Genomic DNA, 19,843 nt, shown 5'->3' with positions numbered 1-19,843 from the left:
CATTCAGTATGATACTGGCGTTGGGTTTTTCATAGATGGCTTTGATTATGTTGTGGATTTTTCCATCTATGCCTACCTTGGTTAGAGTTTTTAGCATGAAGAGGTGTTGGATTTTGTCAAAAGCTTTTTCTGCGTCTATTGTTACTATCATGTGGTTCTTGTTTTTCAGCTTTTGGATGTGGTATATCACATTTATGGATTTCTGAATGTTGAACCATCCCTGCATTCCAGGGATGAATCCTACTTGATCCAGATGAATGATCTGTCTGATGATTTTTTTGAATTCTATTGGCTAGGATTTTGTTGAGAAATTTAGCATGAATGTTCATCAGGGAGATAGGTCTGTAGTTTTCCTTCTCTGATGGTTCTCTATCTGGTTTTGGGATTAAGGTAATGTTGGCTTCATAGAATGAGTTTGGGAGGGTTGCTTCCTTTTTTGTTGTTTTGAAGAGTTTGTAGAGGATTGGGGTTAGTTCTGATCAGAATGTTTTGTAAAATTCTGTAGTGAAACCGTCTGAACCTGGGCTTTTCTTTGTTAGGAGATCCTTAATTACTGCTTCAATCTTTGCCTCGGTTATAGGTTTATTTAATTCTCCTGTTGCCTCTGGACTAAGTTTTGGTAAGTGGTGGAAGTCTAAGAATTTTTCCATTTCTTGGTGGTCCTCAAATTTATTGGAGTACAGTTCTTTGTAGTAATTTCTAATTATTTTCTTAATGGCAACAGTGTCTGTTGTTATGTTGCCTTTTTTTATCTTTAATGCTGTTAGTGCTCGCTTTTTTTTTTTTTTGTCAATTGGGCCAGTGGAGTGTGTATTTTGTTTATCTTCTCAAAAAACCAACTTTTTGATTTGTTGATTTTGTGTAGGTTTTTTTGATTTCTATTTGGTTTGTCTCTTCCCTTGTTTGGATGATTTCTTGTTTCCTATTGTGTGTGGGGCTCTTCTGCTGTTTTTCCAATTCCTGGAGGTGTGTGCTTAATTCCTGTATTTGGCGCCTTTCTTGGGCCTTGACATGGGCTCCAATCGCGATGAGTTTACCCCTTAGCACTGCTTTGGCAGTGTCCCACAAGTTTTGGAATGTTTTATCGGACTTTTCATTGGTTTCCATAATTTTTTTTTATCTCATCTTTAATTTCTTCTCTGACCCATTGTTCGTTTAATAGCATATTGTTCAGCTTCCAAGAGTGTCTATATTTCTTGGGGTATTTTGAGTTGTTGATTTCCAGTTTCATTCCATGGTGGTCTGAGAGGGTACATGGTATGATTTTAATCTTTTTGAAGTTATTTAGATTTGCTTTGGGTCCTATCATATGGTCGATCCTGGAGAAGGTGCCGTGCACCACTGAGAAGAATGTATAGTCTGTGGCCTTAGAATAAAAGATTCTATAGATGTCTACTAAGTCCAGTTGTTCTATTGTTTGTGTGAGCTCTGTTGTTTCTTTGTTGAGTTTTTGTTTCGTAGACCTGTCCATTGATGTTAAAGGTGTGTTGAGATCACCCACAAGTATTGTGTGCATATCTATGTCTCCCCTTAAGTCTGTAAGTAATTGCTTCACATAGCTAGGTGCATTGGAATTTGGTGCATAAACATTAACGATGGTGATTGCTTCTTTTTTTTTTTTTTAAGATTTATTTTATTGGAAAGGTGGATATACAGAGAGGAGAGACAGAGAGGAAGATCTTCCGTCCAATGATTCACTCCCCAAGTGAGTGCAATGGCCGATGCTATGCCGATCCGAAGCCAGGAGCCTCTTCCGGGTCTCCCACGCGGGTGCAGGGTCCCAAAGCTTTGGGCCATCCTCTGCTGCTTTCCCGGGCCACAGGCAGGGAGCTGGAAGGGAAGCAGGGCTGCCGGGATTAGAACCGGTGCCCATATGGGATCCCGGGGGTGCAAGGCGAGGACCTTAACCACTTGCGCCACCGCACCGGGCCCGGTGATTGCTTCTTGATGGATCATTCCTTTCACCAGTATAAAATGTCCTTCCCTGTCTCTTTTGATGTTAGTTAGATTGAAGTCTATCTCGTCTGAAATTAGGACAGCTACCCCAGCCTTTTCTTCTCATCCATTGGCATGAAATATTTTTTTCCATCCCTTCACTTTCAGTTTCTTTGCATCTTTTATGGTTAGATGTGTTTCTTGTAGGTAACAGATAGTTGGGTCTTGTTTGATGATCCATTCTGTTAATCTTTGTTTTTTGATTGGTGAGTTTAGACTATTTGTGTTAAGAGTTAAAATTGAGAGGTTGCGATTTTGCCCTGCCATGCGAGTGTGTTTTGTGTGTGTTGTTATCTGTGTAATTGTCCTTCCTTGTATGGGCTTTAGTTTGGAGACCTTCCTGTTTGCCATCTTTGTTTATGGTTTGCCTCCTTTTTTTCTGGAATTAGCACATTTCTAAGGAGATTTTGTAGAGCTGGTTTTGTGTTGGCATATTCTTCTAGTTTTTCTTTGCTATGGAAGTATCTGATTTCGTTCTCATATACAAATGAGATCTTTGCTGGGTACATTATTCTTGGTTGACAGTTGTTTTGCTTCAGGATTTGGAAAATCTTTGTCCATTCTCTCCTTGCTTGTAGAGTCTCTTCGGAGAAGTCAGCAGTGATTCTTATTGTTTTTCCCTTGTATGTGATCTTTTCTCTGCTTCATACTTGTCTCAGGATTCTTTGTCTTTGTTGGAGTAGAACTTGAGCACCATGTGTCTGGGTGAAGATCTCTTTGGATCGTGTCTGTTGGTGAGTTCTCTGTCCGTCCTGTATGTGGGCTGGATTCATGTTCCAAGTGTTTTGGAAGTTTTCCTGTATAATTTCGTCGAGCACCATTTGCATTCCTGACTCTTTCCACTCCTTCAGGAAGGCCTATGATCCGAATATTCGATTTTCTGAGGTGATCTTTCATTTCGTGTATCGTTTTATTAGCTTTGCTGAGGCTTGTCTCCAGCTGTTTAACAAGCTGGGTATCTTCATTATGTGTGTCTTCCATTTCAGAGATCCTTTCTTCTGCTGTATTTATTCTGTTGGTCATACTTTCAACCTTGGTTTCCAGGTCATGAATTTTGTTTTTGACTTGTTGTATTTCTGTGACTATGTGGTTCTTGAAGTCTTCCCACTTCTTCTCATTGTCTCTGACGAATTTTATCATTAATTTTTAAAATTCCTTGTCTGGTAAAGCTTCCATGTCTTCATCTCGCATCTCTGAAATAGATACTGGCTTTTGGTCCTTTTTTGGTGGGGTGCTGGCTCTTTCATCTGGATCATTACTTTTTCTGATAGTTCTTCCCATTGCGTTAATGTATCTTTTGGAGAGGCCAAGGCACCTGTGTGTTGAGGGATCTCCAAGCGCTATCCTGCAGAGATCGGAGCCTGCAGGTGTGGAGTAGCAGGGTGCGGGAATATTCAAGGCAATTTTGGTGTGTCCTCAGTGCACAGGACTGCATGGCACCACCTCCAAGGCCCAGTGGATTTCAAGACACACTCAGTGCCTCCTCTACAGGTACGCTGCCCCAAGGCCTGGAGGAATGAAGGCACTCTGTGGGTGCACCCCTGCACGGGGGTCCACAAGACTTGAAAGATTCTAGGTGTTTTCTTGGTGTGTCCTCAGTGCCAGGGACTGCAGGGCATGGAGGATTCCTGCTCTCTGGGAGCTTCTCCTGCGCGGGTCCGCACAGCACGGTGTGCTGCGGGAGTTTTCAGAGCCCTCCTGGTGTGTCGCCCACACACAGGACTGGGGGAGCAGTGAGAAGTGAACCAGGCACCCTGTGGGAGAGACTCCTGCACAGCAGGTCCACACAGCGCGGCGTGGGGGTGTTCAGAGCCCTCCTGGTGTGCTCCCGTGCAGGGTACTGTGGACAAGGAGTGAACCAGGCGCTGTGGGAGGGACTCCTGTGCGGCGGGTCCACACAGTGCGGTGCAGGGGTTTTCAGAGTCCTCCTGGTGTGTCCCCCACACACAGGATAGCAGGTCATCGGGGGTGGTTCCAGACACTCCGGGAGCTTCTGCGCACTGAGCTGCACCGGTCCACACAGTGCGGGAGTATTCGGGGCGTTTTCTCTGTGCCTCCTCAGCACACAGGACCACTGTGCGCCACCTCCAAGACAGTTTCAGCAGTTTCAAGACACTTGCCATGTGCCCTCAGAGGCTGGAATCTCCGTGGGAAGGGGTGGGGAAAGAAGCACCAAAGAGGCCCGGGCTTTGTGCTTGCCCCTGGAGGGCAAGCTCCAGGGGCTGCTGACCCACTGCTGTCCCTGCCCGGCTCACCCAAACCTCAGGCTCTTGCAGTCTGCCTCTGCTGCTATTTAGGACCTTTGCCAGGATGAGCCCTCCAGGCTTCCTTGTCTCTGGGTCGGCTCAGTTTCCTGTTGGCTGCCCTTAAAGGTGACTCAGCAGGTCTGGAGCGGGACGCCGTCTTCCCTGCCTTTTGTTTTGTTTTGTTCTCGTTGTTCTTCCGAGTTGTGTGGGTCTTTTTGGTTCCACACTGTCCAGGGAACTTCACGCACCTCTCCCTGCAGCTCTTTGCTGTTCCTCTTTGCTGCTTCTGTAGCGTTCTGTCCCTCTCTCACTGCTCTCTCCCTCACAGCCTTCCACCTATGTCGGCCATCTTGGCGCCCCACTTTTCTATTTTCTTAACATAAGCATTGATTGTGATGAACTTTCCTCTTAACATTGCATTGATTGCGTCCCATAAGTTTTGATATGTTGTGTTGATGCCTTCATTTGTTTCAAGCAATTTTTAAATTTCCCCTTTGATTTCCTCTCTAATCCATTGCTCATATAGTTACATATTAGTCAGTCTCCATGTGTTTGCATGTCTTCCTGGGTATTTTGACTGCTTGGTCTCTAACTTCACTCCATGGTGGTCTGAGAGTATGCATGGTATAATTTCAATTTTTTAAAATTTGCTGAGGCTTGTTTTGTGGCCTATAACATGGTCAATTCTGGAGAAGGTTCCATGTACTGATGAAAAAAAGGATGAAAGTTTCGGTAGATATCAACTAAGTCCGTTTGCTCTAGAGTTTGGGTAAATTCTCTTGTTTTTTTGCTGAGTTTGTCTTTTCAGTCTGTCCACTGATGTTAATGGAGTATTAAGGTCAGCCACTATGTATTGGAATTTCTCTCTCTAAACATTTCCCTTACAATATTTCTCACTTTAAATCCGTTAATGTTTGTTTCGCATAGCTAGATGCCTTGGCATTTGGCACATATACATTTATTATGGTGATCTCTTCTTGCTGAATGGATCCCTTGATCATTATATAGTATCTGTCTTCATCTCTTTTAATGTTTTTCACATTAAAGTCTGTATCATCTAAGAATGGCTACTCCAGAACATTTTTCCTTACCATTTGCTTGGAATATTTTTTCCATCCTTTAACTTTCAGTTTCCTTTGATCTTTGTTGGTGAGATGTGTCTCCTGTAAGCAGCAGATAGATGGGTTTTGCTTTTATGATCCATTCCTCAAATCTATGGCATTTGACTGATGAGTTTAAGCCATTTACATTCAATGGAATATATGGAAATTTGGTCCTGTCATCTTAGAAAGGGGTTCTTTTTTGATTGAGTCTTCTGTTAGTGGGATGTTCTCCACATTTGTTTGCTATTCCTTTTCTCTTAAAAGAACATCTTTAACTACTATTTGTAGGGCAAGTTTGGAGGAGGCATATTCTTAGAGTCTTTTTTGTGGAAGAATTTTATTTCATTTTCAAAGACAAAGGAGAGCTTTGTATGATATGTTATTCTGGGCTGAAAATTTTTCCCTTTTAGAGTCTGAAATATGTCACTCCATTTTCTCCTGGCCTGTAGTGTTTCCTCTAAGAGGTCAGCTATGAGTTTGATTGGGGTTCCTCTACAGGTCGCTTGATTTTTCTCACATGCATATTTAAGGATTTTCTTCTTTATGTTTTGCTAAAGAGAGCTTGATTATCACGTGTTGTGGTACAGTTCGATTTTGGTTAACTCTGTTGGGAGTGCTGTAACCGTCCTGTATATTGTTTTCCAAATCTTTCTCCAGATTAGGAAGTTTTTGTTTATTATTTCATTAAATACACCTTTAATCCAAGTTTCTCTTTGTGTACCTTCTGGAACTTCCATAATTCTTATGTTATGCCTTTTAATCATATCTTAATTTTTGGATACTTTTTTTTAGCTTGGCCTACCTCTGCTTCCAGCTTTTTGTTTGTTTCCCCCTGTTGACAGGAAATATTTTCCAATTCTGATATTCTTTCTTCTGCTTCAATCATTCTATTTTTGAGATTTTTTCACTGTACCTTTAAGTTACTCCACTGTGTTCTTATGTCAGCTTTCATTTGATTAATCTCCTGTATTCAGACTCTTTGAACCTCCTGTATTATGTGCTTCTCATTGTTGGTCAAAAGATTTATGAGTTTTCATTTTCTCAATGTCTTCCTAAGTTAACTCTGGTAGAGGGTGGTAGAGGCTTTTGCTCCTTTACCAGGAAGTCTTTGGTAACATTTATTGTGTGTGTGTGTCTCTTCTTTTAGCTTTGACATTACAATCATTTTTAGCGGATTTTTTCTCCTCATTGAGATGTCAAAGATGTATTACCTACAGGTCTACTAGTCAATTTTTTGTTTAATCAGTGTCCTGGATTAGGAAGACACCAACTGTCCCATATAATTGATTTGTGGGCGGCGCTCATCTCTAGACACACAAGATGGCACCTAGCAGGACTCTGCTGGAGAGCCAGGGCTATTGGCCTTTGGATCCAGGGACTACGCAGAATTTGCAGGATGCGAAGCTGGTGCTGTTCTCCCTGTGGGATCAGCCAGGTGTGACTAGCTGGAAACACGCTCACTCTGGCAGCATTTGATCCCTGTGCTATGAGCTCCAGCCTATCACCAGTCTGCCTGCAGAGTCCACCACTCCCTCTCCATTCATTGTTGGGCCAAACTATTTAGCAGGATTGGCCAGTCCTACCCTAGCCTTTACCTCCTGAGCTCCCTGTGCTCCCAGCTGGCTTCTGCAAGATCCAATCTGTGGCTGCCGCTGGATCCTTGGTTGTCATTGGAGTCCAGATAGCTGCTTACTGGCAGCTGGTGGATTTTCTATTCCCTGTAACACCACTCTGCCATTATTGCCTCTTCCCTGTGTCCAGGGCGTCTCCAGGTACCTCCCTGTTGACTGCCTGAACCCTCTGTTTTTCTGTAATCTGCTCTCTGTGCTTTACCCTGTCTAATGCTTTTCCATTGTCCGAACATGTCTACACCCTATGCTGCCATCTTAATCTGCCCTGTGTGAAGTATTCATAGTGTTGTGCAACTATACATTACCACCATCTGTTTCCAAACTTGATCACAATCATCTTTCTAAATAGACACCTTGTGCCCAATAGGAACTAATTCCCCTCCTCACCCCTTGGTGGCTGATAACCTTCATTGTTGCTCATGAATTTGACTCTTTTACATACCTCCTAGAAGTGAAAGCCCATAGTATTTGTTCTTTTGCGTCAGCCTGCCTTTAATCTGCCTGGTTTCAGAGTTTGTTGTATTGTAGTAGGCCGTGGAATCAGATGTCATCTTATGATTGAATGGGTTTCCATTGCCAAGGATGTGATCAACGTTTTGTTTATCCCTTCATTCATTTGTTGGACACTTGTGCTGTTTCTGTCCTCTGGTTGTGAATAATGCTGCTGTAAGCATTGATGTTCACGTGTCTGAGTAAAAGTGGATGGTATGATAATTATGTATTTAACTTTTTGAGGGACTGCCAAAGTCTTCTGTGTCATTTATATTCTTATGAGCAATATACGAACAGTCCAGTTTTCCCATTCCTTGCTAACACTTGCTTTTTTCTGATTTTTAAAAATCTTTTTATACTAGCCATATTGTAAGTGTGATGTAATCTTGTGGTTTCAACTTGCATTTCTTCAATTTGTTAATTTATGTTCATGTACAGCCATTAGTCATGCTTATTGACTGACTTCTATGAAGAAATGTTTGCACAAGTCCTTTTCTCACTTTAAAATGGGGTTGTCTTGTTGGATAACGAGTCCTTTACATGTTTGGGTTACTATACTCTTGTCAGATACGGTTGGCAAGTATTTTTCCCCCATATTTCAGGTAGTTACTTTTCTCAGTGCTGTTGTCACAAAAGTTTTAATTTTGATGATTTCCAATTAGTTTAATATTGGCTGCTTCTGCTTTTGGTGTTATGCCTTGCCAAAACCAAAACTGGATGTTTACTTCCATGTGCGTGTGTGTGTTCAAGAATGAGTGAGTTGTTTAGAAAAAGTGGGACAGACAGATACAGAAATGCAGGAGAGAAAGAGAGCAGAGAGAGCAGAGAGAGCGAGCTTCTTCCACTGGTTTTACTCCCCAGGTGGCCACAATAACCAATGCTGGTCCAGGAGCCATCTGGGTCTCCTGTGGATGGCAAAGACGTCTCGTGCTGATTTTCCTAAGCTGGTAACAGGGGGCTGGCTCAGAAGGAGAGCTACCATGACACAAATCTACACCAGGGGGGATGCTGGCTTCTCAGACAGTGACTTTATGTGCTGTGTCACAGTGGTCATCCCTCCTGTGTGTTCTTTTGAGAACTTTTTAGTTTGATCTCTTATGTTTAACTCTTTGAACTTTTTTGAATTAGTTTGTTTTTAGATTAACTTTTTATTGGAAAGGCAGATATACAGAGAGGAGATACATAGAGAAAGGTCTTCATCTGCTGTTTCGCTCCTCTAGTGGCCGTAGTGGCGAGAGCTGAACCCATCTAAAGCCAGGTGTCAGAACTTCTTCTGGGTCTCCCATGTGGGTGCTGGGGCCCAAGGCTTTGGGCATTCTCGACTGCTTTTCCAGGCCACAAGCAGAGAGCTGGATGGGAAGTGGAGTGGCTGGGACAGAAATTGGCATCCCATATGGATCCTGGTGGATACAAGGTGAAGATTTAGCCACTAGGCCCTATTTTGAATTTATTTTTAATTATGATGTAAGGTAAAAGTGTCCAGCCTCATTCTTTTGTATGTGAATATTGAGTTTCCTGTTGAATGTTCTTCGGCACTGAATTACCTAGGAGCATCATTAAAAATCACTTGATCATATATCCTGGTTTTGTTTCTGAGCTCTCTGATTCTGTTGGTGTGTGTAACTGTCCTGACATCAGTGTGTGCTTGGTTGTTCATATGCCATTTTCATTTAAAGATCGGTGCCTGTTGGTCTTTTTTTTTTTTAAGATTTATTTTATTTTTATTGGAAAGTCAGATATACAGAGAAGAGAGACAGAGAGGAAGATCTTCCATCTGATGATTCACTCCCCAAGCGGCTGCAACGGCTGGAGCTGAGCCAGTCTGAAGCCAGGAGACTCTCCTGGGTGTCCCACGCGGGTGCAGGGTCCCAAAGCCCTGGGTCGTCCTCGACTGCCTTTCCCATGCCACAAGCAGGGAGCTGGATGGGAAGTGGGGCTGCCGGGATTAGAACCAGTGCTCATATGGGATCCCAGGTGTGCAAGGTGAGGACCTTAACCACTTGCGCCATCGCGCCGGGCCCCTGTGCCTGTTGGTCTTACAGCTCATTCCTGACGGGATGCCCAGGCCACCTGGTTGCTTGATGTCCCATGGTAAGGTGTTATTTTCTGCTGAAGCACAACAGCACCCCAGAAGCTGATTTGTAAAAGTAAATGATTATCCGCAGAGATGGCCTAAGTTTGCTCCCAAATCCTGCAAGTTTGTGTTGGGATTTTCCTTCCTGTGCAGCACCTTCCCTTGCCATGATACCTTCAGCAGTCACTGGATCTGCTGGGTCATAAGGCATGCAGGGTGGAATGGCTGGTACTACAGGCTGGACCTGCTCTAGAGCGTGCTCCTGCCTTAGCACCTGTTTGAACCCGGCAATCTCGTGAGGGATCCTACATGAGTGCTGTAACAACTCAGATGCTGTTTACGTTGTCTCCTACATCAAAAGGGGCCAGTGTTGTGGTGCTTTTCTCACGGTAACTAATTCAGTGTCTAGTAACTTGTCTGTTGTCTTGAAGGAGAAATAGCTTAAATTCCAGAACCCTGAAACTCTGGAAACCTCATCGAGACCACAGACTCCTGGATGTTGGGGAAGGGGGAGAAAGTCTGCGTACCCGGAGAGTCTTGGCAACTTCTGCAGCAACTTCCATGGCCTACTCATTGAATCCACTATGCCCTCCCGAGTTCAGGTGTTATTCCCGGTGCCAGTTTCTTAAATTTGTCAGGATCCAGTCAAGGGACAGGAACAGTACAGTAACAGAACCAAGAGAAGCTTCCACAAAGCAGCATCTTGCTGAGGGGGGGCACATCAAAGCCAGGAAAGAAGGGCTGCTCTTCTGGCAGTGTTTCCTGAGGGCCCTCTACTGCCAGGCAGCAGAGGTGGTGCTGCAGGGCAGATCTGAAGTGGAGAGGCTGTTGGTTGGTCATTGGCTTAGCTTACAGTTAACACGTGTGGAACGGCTCACTGAAATTGCTTGAACATGAAGCTGAACAGTTGGAATCTTGTTATGACAAATACAAGGGGAGGGGACACATAAGACCCCTTCTTCAGGGGTAAGACCCAGGACCTGGCTCTGCATGGGGACCCACCAAAGCCATTCACTCAATTACAGACGTATTCATTGAGCTCCATCTCCTACCCCTGTTGTGTTCTATTTGTTGCAGAGGCAAGGAGGGAAATAAGATTCTCTCTGGCCACCAACAAACTGCATTTCTGGGGTTAATAGGCTGTTTGAAGTGACGTATAAAAGCTCCTGTGTTTATTTCATCCTTGCCTTTTGAGGTAAAATAATCTCAAATTTAAAATTTTTAAATCAAAATTTTAATTTTAATTTTAAAATTAAGAGTACCTCATCACTGTGGGACAGTGTGTATTTTGTTTGCTGGACCCTGCATTTCTTCTTATACTCCTTGGATCTTACTAACCTCATTCTGCCTAGAAAGTGATATATTATTGCTGTAATTGGTTGCCTAGAACCTTGAATTATCATTGGCATCTAAAAAAGATAAAAATCTGTAGGGAATTTAGGGATCAAACTTCTTTTCTTAAAATATATTTTTACTTTTAATTGATACGTGGTAATTACACCTATTTATGGGGTGTAGTGTGCTGCGCATGTTTATTGTGGGTAATGTTCAGATTGGGGGAATTGCATATCTAACACCTCAGACAGCGTTTCTTTGTATTGGGAATCTGACTTCTGATTCTTAACAGAGGCCTGGAGTGTCACCAGTGGCAGCCATTCCTTTGCACTAATGGAATAATAGATTTCAGTCCAGAGGGACAGAAAGAGGGGAGCATAAAAGCAAAAGTTGGTGAAGCAGGTTCTGCAGGGGGAACAGGGCTCTGAGAAAGCCTGTGTGACTTGAGGCCTTGATCTCTAAAGTATGAGTTCTGACCTATGATGGGGCCAGGATGATTGGCATTTGTGATTGATAGCTGGAGTTAGAAACCTTTGAATGCTCTACACATGTAGCTATCTACTAGACTTTTCTGGTTTGTCTGAATTCCCATTTTATCAGGATGTTTTAACCACAGGTTGAATTGTGAAGTGGGTGGCTGTGGTGGGTCCCAGTGGAGAGCCAGGTGCCAGGTCTCCCTCCCAGAGGTCTCTTTTCCCTCCCCAGAGATCAGGTCTAATTGTTTGCCTGACAGAATGTTTTTAGGTAGAGGGACACTTGAGACAGTTTTAGAGGCTCTGAAACAATGCAAATCTTTTTAAACTTTGTGTTCTGGGCAGATCTTGCTCTCACTGCTCTTACCACGCCAGAACCGCCTAAGAAGTGAGATCGAAGAAGCACTGGACGTGGATTGCCTCAAGAAGCAAGCAGAACATGGGGGCCTGGACGTCCCTGATCTGTCCAAGTACATTCTCAACACGATGACTTTGCTGTGTGCACCAGTTCGAGATGAAGAAGTGCAGAAACTGGAGAACATTACAGACCCTGTCCAGTTACTGAGGTGTGGAGCTTGGTGGCTCAGGCCCTGGGCCAGGAGAGGCCGGGTCTGACACTGGCTTAAGGCTGTGGGCTCTACTGCTCTTCTTATGAGCTGACACACCTTTCTCCTCTCTGGCCTAGTGGCTTTTCTTTGAAGATGGGCTTGTGCAGACTTGTGATTACTCTTCTATTGATTGGGTTCCTCTACCTCATGCTGCCATGAATGCCCAATTCTTTCCTTCAGGAAGCCAAAACATCAGGTCCATCGCGATAGCATAGTGGTTGAGGTCCTTGCCTTGCATGGCCAGGGTCCCATATGGGCACTAGTTCTAATCCTGGTGGCCCTGCTTCCCGTCCTGCTCCCTGCTTGTGGCCTGGGAAAGCAGTCGAGGATGGCCCAAAGCTTTGGGACCCTGCACCCACATGGGAGACCCGGAAGAGGCTCCTGGCTCCTGGCTTCAGATTGGCTCAGCTCTGGCCATGTGGCCGCTTGGGGAGTGAATCATCGGACGGATGGAAGATCTTCCTTTCTGTCTCTCCTCCTCTCTGTATATCTGACTTTCCAATAAAAATAAATCTAAAAAAAAAAAAGAAAAAAAACCAAAACACGTTTCCCAGGTTTTGTTTTAAACTGTAAAAAAAAAATTACTCATCTATGTTATTTGAAAGTCAGTTATAGAGGAGGAGAGATACCTTCCATCTGTTGTCTCGCTGCCCAGGTGGGCATAGCAGCAAAGCTGGGAGCTTTATCCAGGTCTCCCATGTGCTGACAGGGGTCCTGAGACCTCCACTACTTCTCCAGGCCATTAGTAGGGAGTGGGGTTGGAAGTGGAGCAGCTGGAGCATGAACTGGCACCCATTTGGGACGCCACACAGGGAGGCGCCCCACACAGCACGCCTCAAGGCTAGCCGCAGATCGCGTACCATGAAGGAGCAGGGATGAGGTGGTTCCATTTCACAGCTGAAGCAGCCAGAAAGTTAAAAACAAAACAGTAGTTTTCCCAATGAATCAGATGCAGTATCTGCTGTAATCCCATTCCCCACAGAGAATTGCTGGCATAGTGGGTGTCATTCCGCTGACTACTCTTTTTCAGAGATGGTTAAAGACGGTGGTTAAAGATCTTAGACGGAAGGGCTTTGAGGTGCAGACACTATGTCCCCACTTCCACCACTAAGTCACTCTGGGCTTTGGGTCCTGGGCCACAGGCAAGGTTTTATTTATTTATTCTGTAAATGTTGGAGTAGGACAGAGTGATGAAAACCTGTGCTCTAGGAGACCGTGACTCAATGCCACCTCATGTGGGCCTTTCCTGCGAGCAGTCCCAGTGTTTCCAGTCCAAGTGATATGTTTCCCCCGGCTGCAGAGGGATCTTCCAGGTTCTGAGTCTGATGAAGATGGACATGGTGAACTATACGATCCAGAGCCTCCAGCCCCAGCTCCAGGAACATTCCATCCAGTACGAACGGGCCAAATTCCAGGAGCAGCTCAATAACCAGCCCAGTATGTGCATGAATGGAGGGCTGGCGGGGGCTGGGGCACAGGGCAGTGCATCCCTGGGTTTCCAGTGGTGTTCTAGATGGTTCTGACTCACTTTAGGACCAGTTTCTTCCTTAAGTAAGGGGAAAGAGAAGGGACATTTATCCAAGAGTGACCTCCTCCAAGCCTCACACACAGTTTATCGATGTACTGCCCAGGGAGTGTACTGGGTCAGGAAGCCAGAGATGTCAGGCTGAAGGCACTCATCCTCTGCCTTGCCTGTCTAGACCTCCTGGATCACACCACCAAATGGCTGACCCAGGCAGTGGCCGACCTCACCACGCCTCCCCCGTCTGGCCCGGACAATCCCGACTCCTCCAGCACAGCTGGCACCTCCTCGAATGAGTCCCTCAACAGCCCAGAGCCGCTCAGCCCAGGCATGGTGCTGTCCCAGGGCTTCCTGAACCTGCTCCTCTGGGACCCTGAAAACGAGGAGTTCCCCGAGGTAAGAGAACAGGGGCATTGCCTTGGGGTGTCTTCTGAGGCCTCTCATCAGGGCTCTTCTCTCCTGCACGCCTGCTCTTGTCTCCTTCCCAGACCCTGCTGACAGATAGACTGCGGCTGCAGGAGCTCGAGTCCCAGTTGCACCAGCTAACAGTCCTGGCCTCAGTCCTGCTGGTGGCCAGTAGTTTCTCTGGCAGTGTTTTGTTTGGCTCGCCTCAGTTTGTGGATAAACTAAAACGTATCACCAAATCCCTGATGCAGGAATTTAACTCCAGGTAAGCAGCTTAGATGTTTTAATTTTTTACAAAAACATTTATTTGGGTCTGGCATGGTAGCCTAGTGGCTAAAGTCCTCACCTGCATATGCCTGGATCGTATATGGGTGCTGGTTCTAATCCTGGCAGCCACGCTTCCCATCCAACTCCCAGCTTGCGGCCTGGGAAAGCAGTTGAGGGTGGTCCAAAGCCTTGGGACCTTCACTCATGTGGGAGACCAGGAAGAGGCTTCTGGCTTCAGATCGTTGTAGCTCTGGCTGTTGCAGCTGCTTGGGGAGTCAGTCATCGGATGGAAGATCTTTCTGTCTGTCTCTCCTCCTCTCTGAATATCCGATTTTCCAATAAAAGATACATAAAATAGAAAATTTAAACGATTTATTTTTATTGGAAAAACAGATTTACAGAGAGAAGGAAAAACAGGAAGGTCTTCCATGTGCTGGTTCACTTCCCAAGTGTCCGCAATGGCCAGAGCTGAGCCTGTCTGAAGCCAAGAGCTAGGAGCTTCTTTTGGGGTGACTCCCACATGGGTGCAGGGTCCCAAGGCTTTGGGCCATCTGCTGCTGCTTTCCTAGGCCACAAGCAGGAAGGGAAGTGGAGCAGCCAGGACATAAACTGGTACCCTTATAGGATGAGAGCTCTTGAAAGTGGAGGATTAGTCAGTGGAGCCATCTTGCCAGCCCCTAACTGTTAAATTTTTAAAGTAGATGATGGTCTGTACGTTTAGGGCCTGCACATTTTGTGAATGCTTGTTTACTCTCCACCATAAACCTCAGGCTGGCCCCTGGGAGAATATCGAATCTCTTCTGTAAGAGGTGTTGTGGCTTGTGACAAGGAAAAATAAAGCTTAATTCCAACAAAGTAGTATGGAGGGTGGTTTACTCCAGCAGGGTCATTGTCTTAATGAGTGATGACCAAGTCAGCAACCCTGAGTAAAGATCATCACACCGAAGGAAAAAGCCCCAGGAGGCCAGGTGTGTATCTGTAATCATTGAGGTCTGACAAATGACTGAGGAAAAATATACATATGTTTATATAAGCGTAAAGTAAATGGGACTAAAGAATGCTCAGTGGAGTCAAGGGTGTAACTAAATCCTTTCCCAGAGTTGCTATTGTGGTTTATCTGGTTTTCTTTCTTTTCTCTTTTTTTTTTTTTAAATCTAGTTTCTAAGAAGTACAACCATTGTACCATATGTGCAGGATAGCTCATGTCTGCAGGGTAACGCAGGCATTGTACCTGCTCACTGGTCACAGTGCTGCCAGTGACTGGGCATGGCTCACTCTCAGGTGGGCCCAGGTTCCCGTATGGCACTTCTGGGCCCTGGACCTACAGCATGGCCACCAAAGAGGTGCCAACATTCTGTCTTTTGGCCTAGACCTGAGGAGGCTATGCAGACTGTGAGTGAACGGGTGTCCCAGGAAATCCATCAAAGCCTCAAGACCATGGGCCTTGCTGCTCTGAGCAGCGACAGCACGTCATCCCTGGTAGGACAACTCCGGAACATCGCTGAGAAGGAGAATTGCGTCCGCAGTGTCATTGGTGAGCTTGCCCCGGGGTGGTGAGAACACTGGAGGAAGAGTGCTAGCCTTTGAACTACCTGAAAATCAGTTGCAGGCTACGGGTAATCCGTGGTGTCAGCCTTTAGTGTTTTCCAAGTTTCCTTTTGTTCTGTAGGCTGATTTCTGTGATTTGAAGGAAGATCTGTACCCAGCAATCCATGACTTCTCAGTGTGGGCGATTGTTGAAACCACCTGGTTACGTCGCTCTGTGAATGCTGATCAGGATATTTGACTACCCTCTCCCACAGCCTGGCAGCAAGAAACTGATGCTGAATTAGGGCGAAAAATGTGATAATAGGGGCTGCCTCAGCACCTTGCTGAAATGGAAACCATCAACTTGGCCAGTTTCTGGCCTCAGCCACCTGAAGGGACATTCTAAGCTCCCGTTATGTTGGAATACTCGCTGGGATCTAAGGGATGGCTACTTGAGCAGTTCTTAGGATTGTCAGAAATTTACTAACCCACTAGTTTGTATCCTGGCTTTGACCTTAGAGTGAGGGAGCAGCCCCTTCTCAAACAAAACCCATTTCCTTACCTGTAGACGATGTAGACAGCTTGGCAGATGTCTCCGTTAACTTACAACATGGGTGAGTGGAGTGCAAGTGCAGCTCACTGCCCCAGATTTGTCTTGTCCTTTCTCACTGTCTTTTTCATACTCACAGATCAGCGGATCCATTTATTTCTCAAATGCTGTTTGGTTCTTGGTGTGCAGCGATCTCTGTTGGACCTTCCGGGAGGCCTTAGTGTGATTGAGACAGAGCTGGCGGAACTCGGCCAAAAGTTTGTCAACCTGACACATCACAATCAGCAGGTGTTTGGCCCCTACTACACCGAGATCCTGCAGTCCCTTGTGGCCCCAGCCCAAGCGCTGGAAACAAAAGTGGAGTCTCTGTGAGAGCACCGGCCCAGGGACCCAGTGCCTTGGGTCCAGAAAAGGGGCCCCTCATCTTCCTGGGATGACGTCACCGGCCACCAGCAGAGCAGCCAAGTCCCTTTCTGCCCTCTCAACCAGTCCACTAGGGCTTTATAAATACCAACTGGCCCAAACCTTTCACCAATAAACTTCTGAACTGCAAGAAAACCTTGTTTCCCAGTGCTATGGCTGAAGCTGGGCCCTGGGTCCTCAGTCCCCAGCTCCCTGAGAAGCCAGCAGGCCCAGCTTAACTTTGTCTTACTGGGTGAACCCAACCCATGGGGGTGGGGCAAAGCCGAAAGTCCCAGGTGCTAGTAGTATTTTCTCTGTGAGTGTAAAACATTTCTCTGAGAACTTGCTGGAATTATCCCAAATGTAAGTATAAAAGTATAGAAGCCTTTGTCATCCAGCTTGGCAGGGGACATATTTGAGAGAGGTTAGAAAGCTTATTTCCAGAAAAAACTACCCCTGGAGGTTTCCAGAATGTTGTAGAAAGAAGTCAAGGAGAAGTTAAGAGCCCAGTCTTCTCCCCACCCTTCCCACCCTGGGTGGCCTTGTCTGGAACAGCGGGCACTGAGGTGGATGGGAGTGGTCACATCCTCCTGAGGCTGGGCGTCCAGACTCATCCAAGGTCAGGAGAGGTCTCTCAGGTGCCTGGGCAGAGGCGGTTGGGAGCACAGATGAGGCCTGGGCCTTTCTCCTGAGGCTGTGAAGTCTAAACTGTGGCCTCCTTTTGGACTGTGGCTGAAGTGAGACGTGTTCACTTTTTTCTAATGGACAAGACAAAAAGGACACTTGACTGTTCTCCAGGCAAGGCTTCTCCCCATTGTGGCAGCTGGAAAGATTCGAATGTTCTCTGAAGAGCTGCAGAGGAAGGGATCTGAGTACCCTGAGGCTCTGGCTTCATGCTGCTTGTGTAGGTAAGTGATTATAGGTCAGTGGTCTCAGGGATTCCGGGGGAAGGCTGCCTGGTTGACGGGTGGGAACACACTGGGCCTCAACCAGTTTGCCCTTCATAATGGAAATGTGAAACCATCAGTTCAGTGGAAATGTTGAATTGATTTTCCTGTGCTGCCACTAGAGGAGACAGGGTTCCATTCAACCCCACCGGATCATTTAAGGGAATGGAAAATGTGTATGTGTATTTATATATACTAAATTATTACTCTAAATTAAACTTTGCCATTGGTGATGCTTAATGCATCCACGTCACAGTTGCACAGCTGTCACAGCTGTCTCGTTCGTCACTTCCCGTTTTCATCCCTTGCCTCAGTGGATTTTATGACTGGGTATTTCATATAAAAGGAATCATAACATGTCATTTGTGGCTTTAACTGTTTTCAAGATTCATTGGTGTTATAGCAGGTGTTTGTACCTCTTTTTTATGGCTTATATTCCATTGTATGGATATGTTGTTTATTTGTCAGTTAATAGACATTTGATCTTTTTGCTTTTTAGTATGAAAATTTTTGGGTAAGTTTTTATTTGAACACTTGTTTTTAGTGCTTTTTGAATATATACTCATGTAAGAATAGGATTGCTGAATCAAGTGGTAAACCTGTTTAACAAATTACTATTTATTTGGATGTGGTATAAAGAAAGGACCAAACTTTCTTTCTTTCTTTTTTTTTTTTAATTATTTGTTTGAAAACTAGAGTGGCAGACGAGAGACAGGCTTTCCATCTGCTGGCCAACTTCCTGAATGCTGCCATCAGCCAGGGTGGGGCTGAGCCGTGAAGCAGGAGGCAGGAGTGCCATCTCAGCCTCCGTGGGGATGGCAGGAGCCCAGACCCCTGTCCTCAGCCATCACCTCCCAGCATGATTGGCAGGAAGCAAGGTTGCAAGCAGAGTAGTCACACTCAAAACTGGCCACTTCACTTATCCTACTGTAGCAATGAGAAATTTTATATAAATTGCACATTTTTAGAGAATAGTTTTCATTAAAAACTTACAGATTTTTATAGGATTTATGTTTCATTAAGATTTTATTGTAAATTAAAACTTTTATTAAAATCTTATAAAAATTTCATATAATATAAATTGCATAGACATTCCATATACATATATAAACTAAATTTTACAGAAATCGTGAGTCATAAAATGTTATATAAATTTTATAGGAATATAATTTTAGTAAATTTTATATAAATTATAAAAGTTATAAAATGTTTGGAATGCAGGTACCCCAGAGGCTGCTTACCGTTTGTTACCACAACACCAGCCCTCTAATTTGTCAAATAGACTGCTTTTCCTATTGAATGGTTTGGGTATTTTTGTTAGAAATTGACTGTACAAGTCAGTGATTACCTTTTTTTTTTTTTTTTTTGCATTTTTATATTTTAGTCTTTTGGCCTCTGTGTGTATCCTGTATACCAAGGAACCCACTGGTGCTGATTGCCATGATCCTTGTAGTAATTTTTGGAATTGGAAGTATGAGCCCTCCAACTTTTTTTCCCCCCAAGATCTTACATTTCCATATGCATTACATTGCATTACCTTTGCAGTCATGGGATCAATCCCACATGAGGTATATTTTGCTTCTGTTTTGTAAAGATTGATTTATTTACTTGAAAGGCAGAGAGAGAGATCATCCATCCACTGGTTCACTCCCTGAAAGGCCACCAGGGGAGGCAGGTCTCGCACATGGGAATCAAGTGGTTGGGTTGTCTGTTGTGGGCTTTTCCAGGCACATGAGCAGGGAGCTGGCCTGGCAGTGGAGCAGCAGGTGTGCACCTGGAAGAAGCTGGAGGCAGGAGCTGGGGACTTCGACCCAGGTGCCACCTAGTGTGGCGCTAGGTTAAATATATGCCCCCTTTTTATTTTCTCAACAATTACCTTGAGAGTTACAATCATCCGTGTATAGAAATTGAGTGTGAGCTTATTCTTTCTTAGTGTTAAGGGCCTGGCACAATGACTCAATTAGCTATCCTCCACCTGCAAATACTGGGATCCCATAAGGATGCTGGTTCATGCCCTGGATGCACCACTTCCATTCCCAAAGCTTTGGGCCGTCCTCTACTGCTTTCCCAGGCCACAGGCAGGGAGCTGGATGGGAAGTGGGGCAACTGAGACACAAACTGGCACTCATGTGGGATCCCGGTGAGGATTTAGCCTCTGAGCCATGACACCAGGCCCCTTCCCATGGTTTCTTATAAGAAATTGATCATTGGTCTTGATGTGGACCTCTCAGCATTTGATGGGTCATGTCTACCTTGCTACTTTAAA

General features: G+C 45.1%; 1 protein-coding gene across 3 annotated transcripts in view; it reads left to right on the top strand.

The window, feature by feature from the left end:
* The window catches only part of TCP11 (t-complex 11), a 43,427-nt gene extending 26,649 nt beyond the window's left edge, over window positions 1–16,778 (top strand). The window contains exons 4-9 of one of the 3 annotated variants that reach the window (XM_040982948.1): window positions 11,695–11,915; window positions 13,258–13,394; window positions 13,658–13,875; window positions 13,968–14,149; window positions 15,522–15,685; window positions 16,368–16,778. In XM_040982948.1, the coding sequence (XP_040838882.1) occupies window positions 11,695–11,915; window positions 13,258–13,394; window positions 13,658–13,875; window positions 13,968–14,149; window positions 15,522–15,685; window positions 16,368–16,600 (1,155 nt within the window). In that variant the 3' untranslated portion in view covers window positions 16,601–16,778. The remainder of the gene's footprint in view (window positions 1–11,694; window positions 11,916–13,257; window positions 13,395–13,657; window positions 13,876–13,967; window positions 14,150–15,521; window positions 15,686–16,367) is intronic. The other 2 variants (XM_040982947.1, XM_040982949.1) reach the window with 2 other exon arrangements.
* Window positions 16,779–19,843: the final 3,065 nt, after the last annotated feature.

The sequence above is a fragment of the Ochotona curzoniae genome, unplaced genomic scaffold (genome assembly GCF_017591425.1).
Source record: "Ochotona curzoniae isolate NIBS_2020 unplaced genomic scaffold, NIBS_Ocur_1.0 contig_3819, whole genome shotgun sequence".
Taxonomy (NCBI): Eukaryota; Metazoa; Chordata; class Mammalia; order Lagomorpha; family Ochotonidae; genus Ochotona; species Ochotona curzoniae.
The sequence above is the reverse complement of the archived record's forward strand: the minus strand, read 5'-3'. Positions and strand labels throughout refer to the sequence as shown.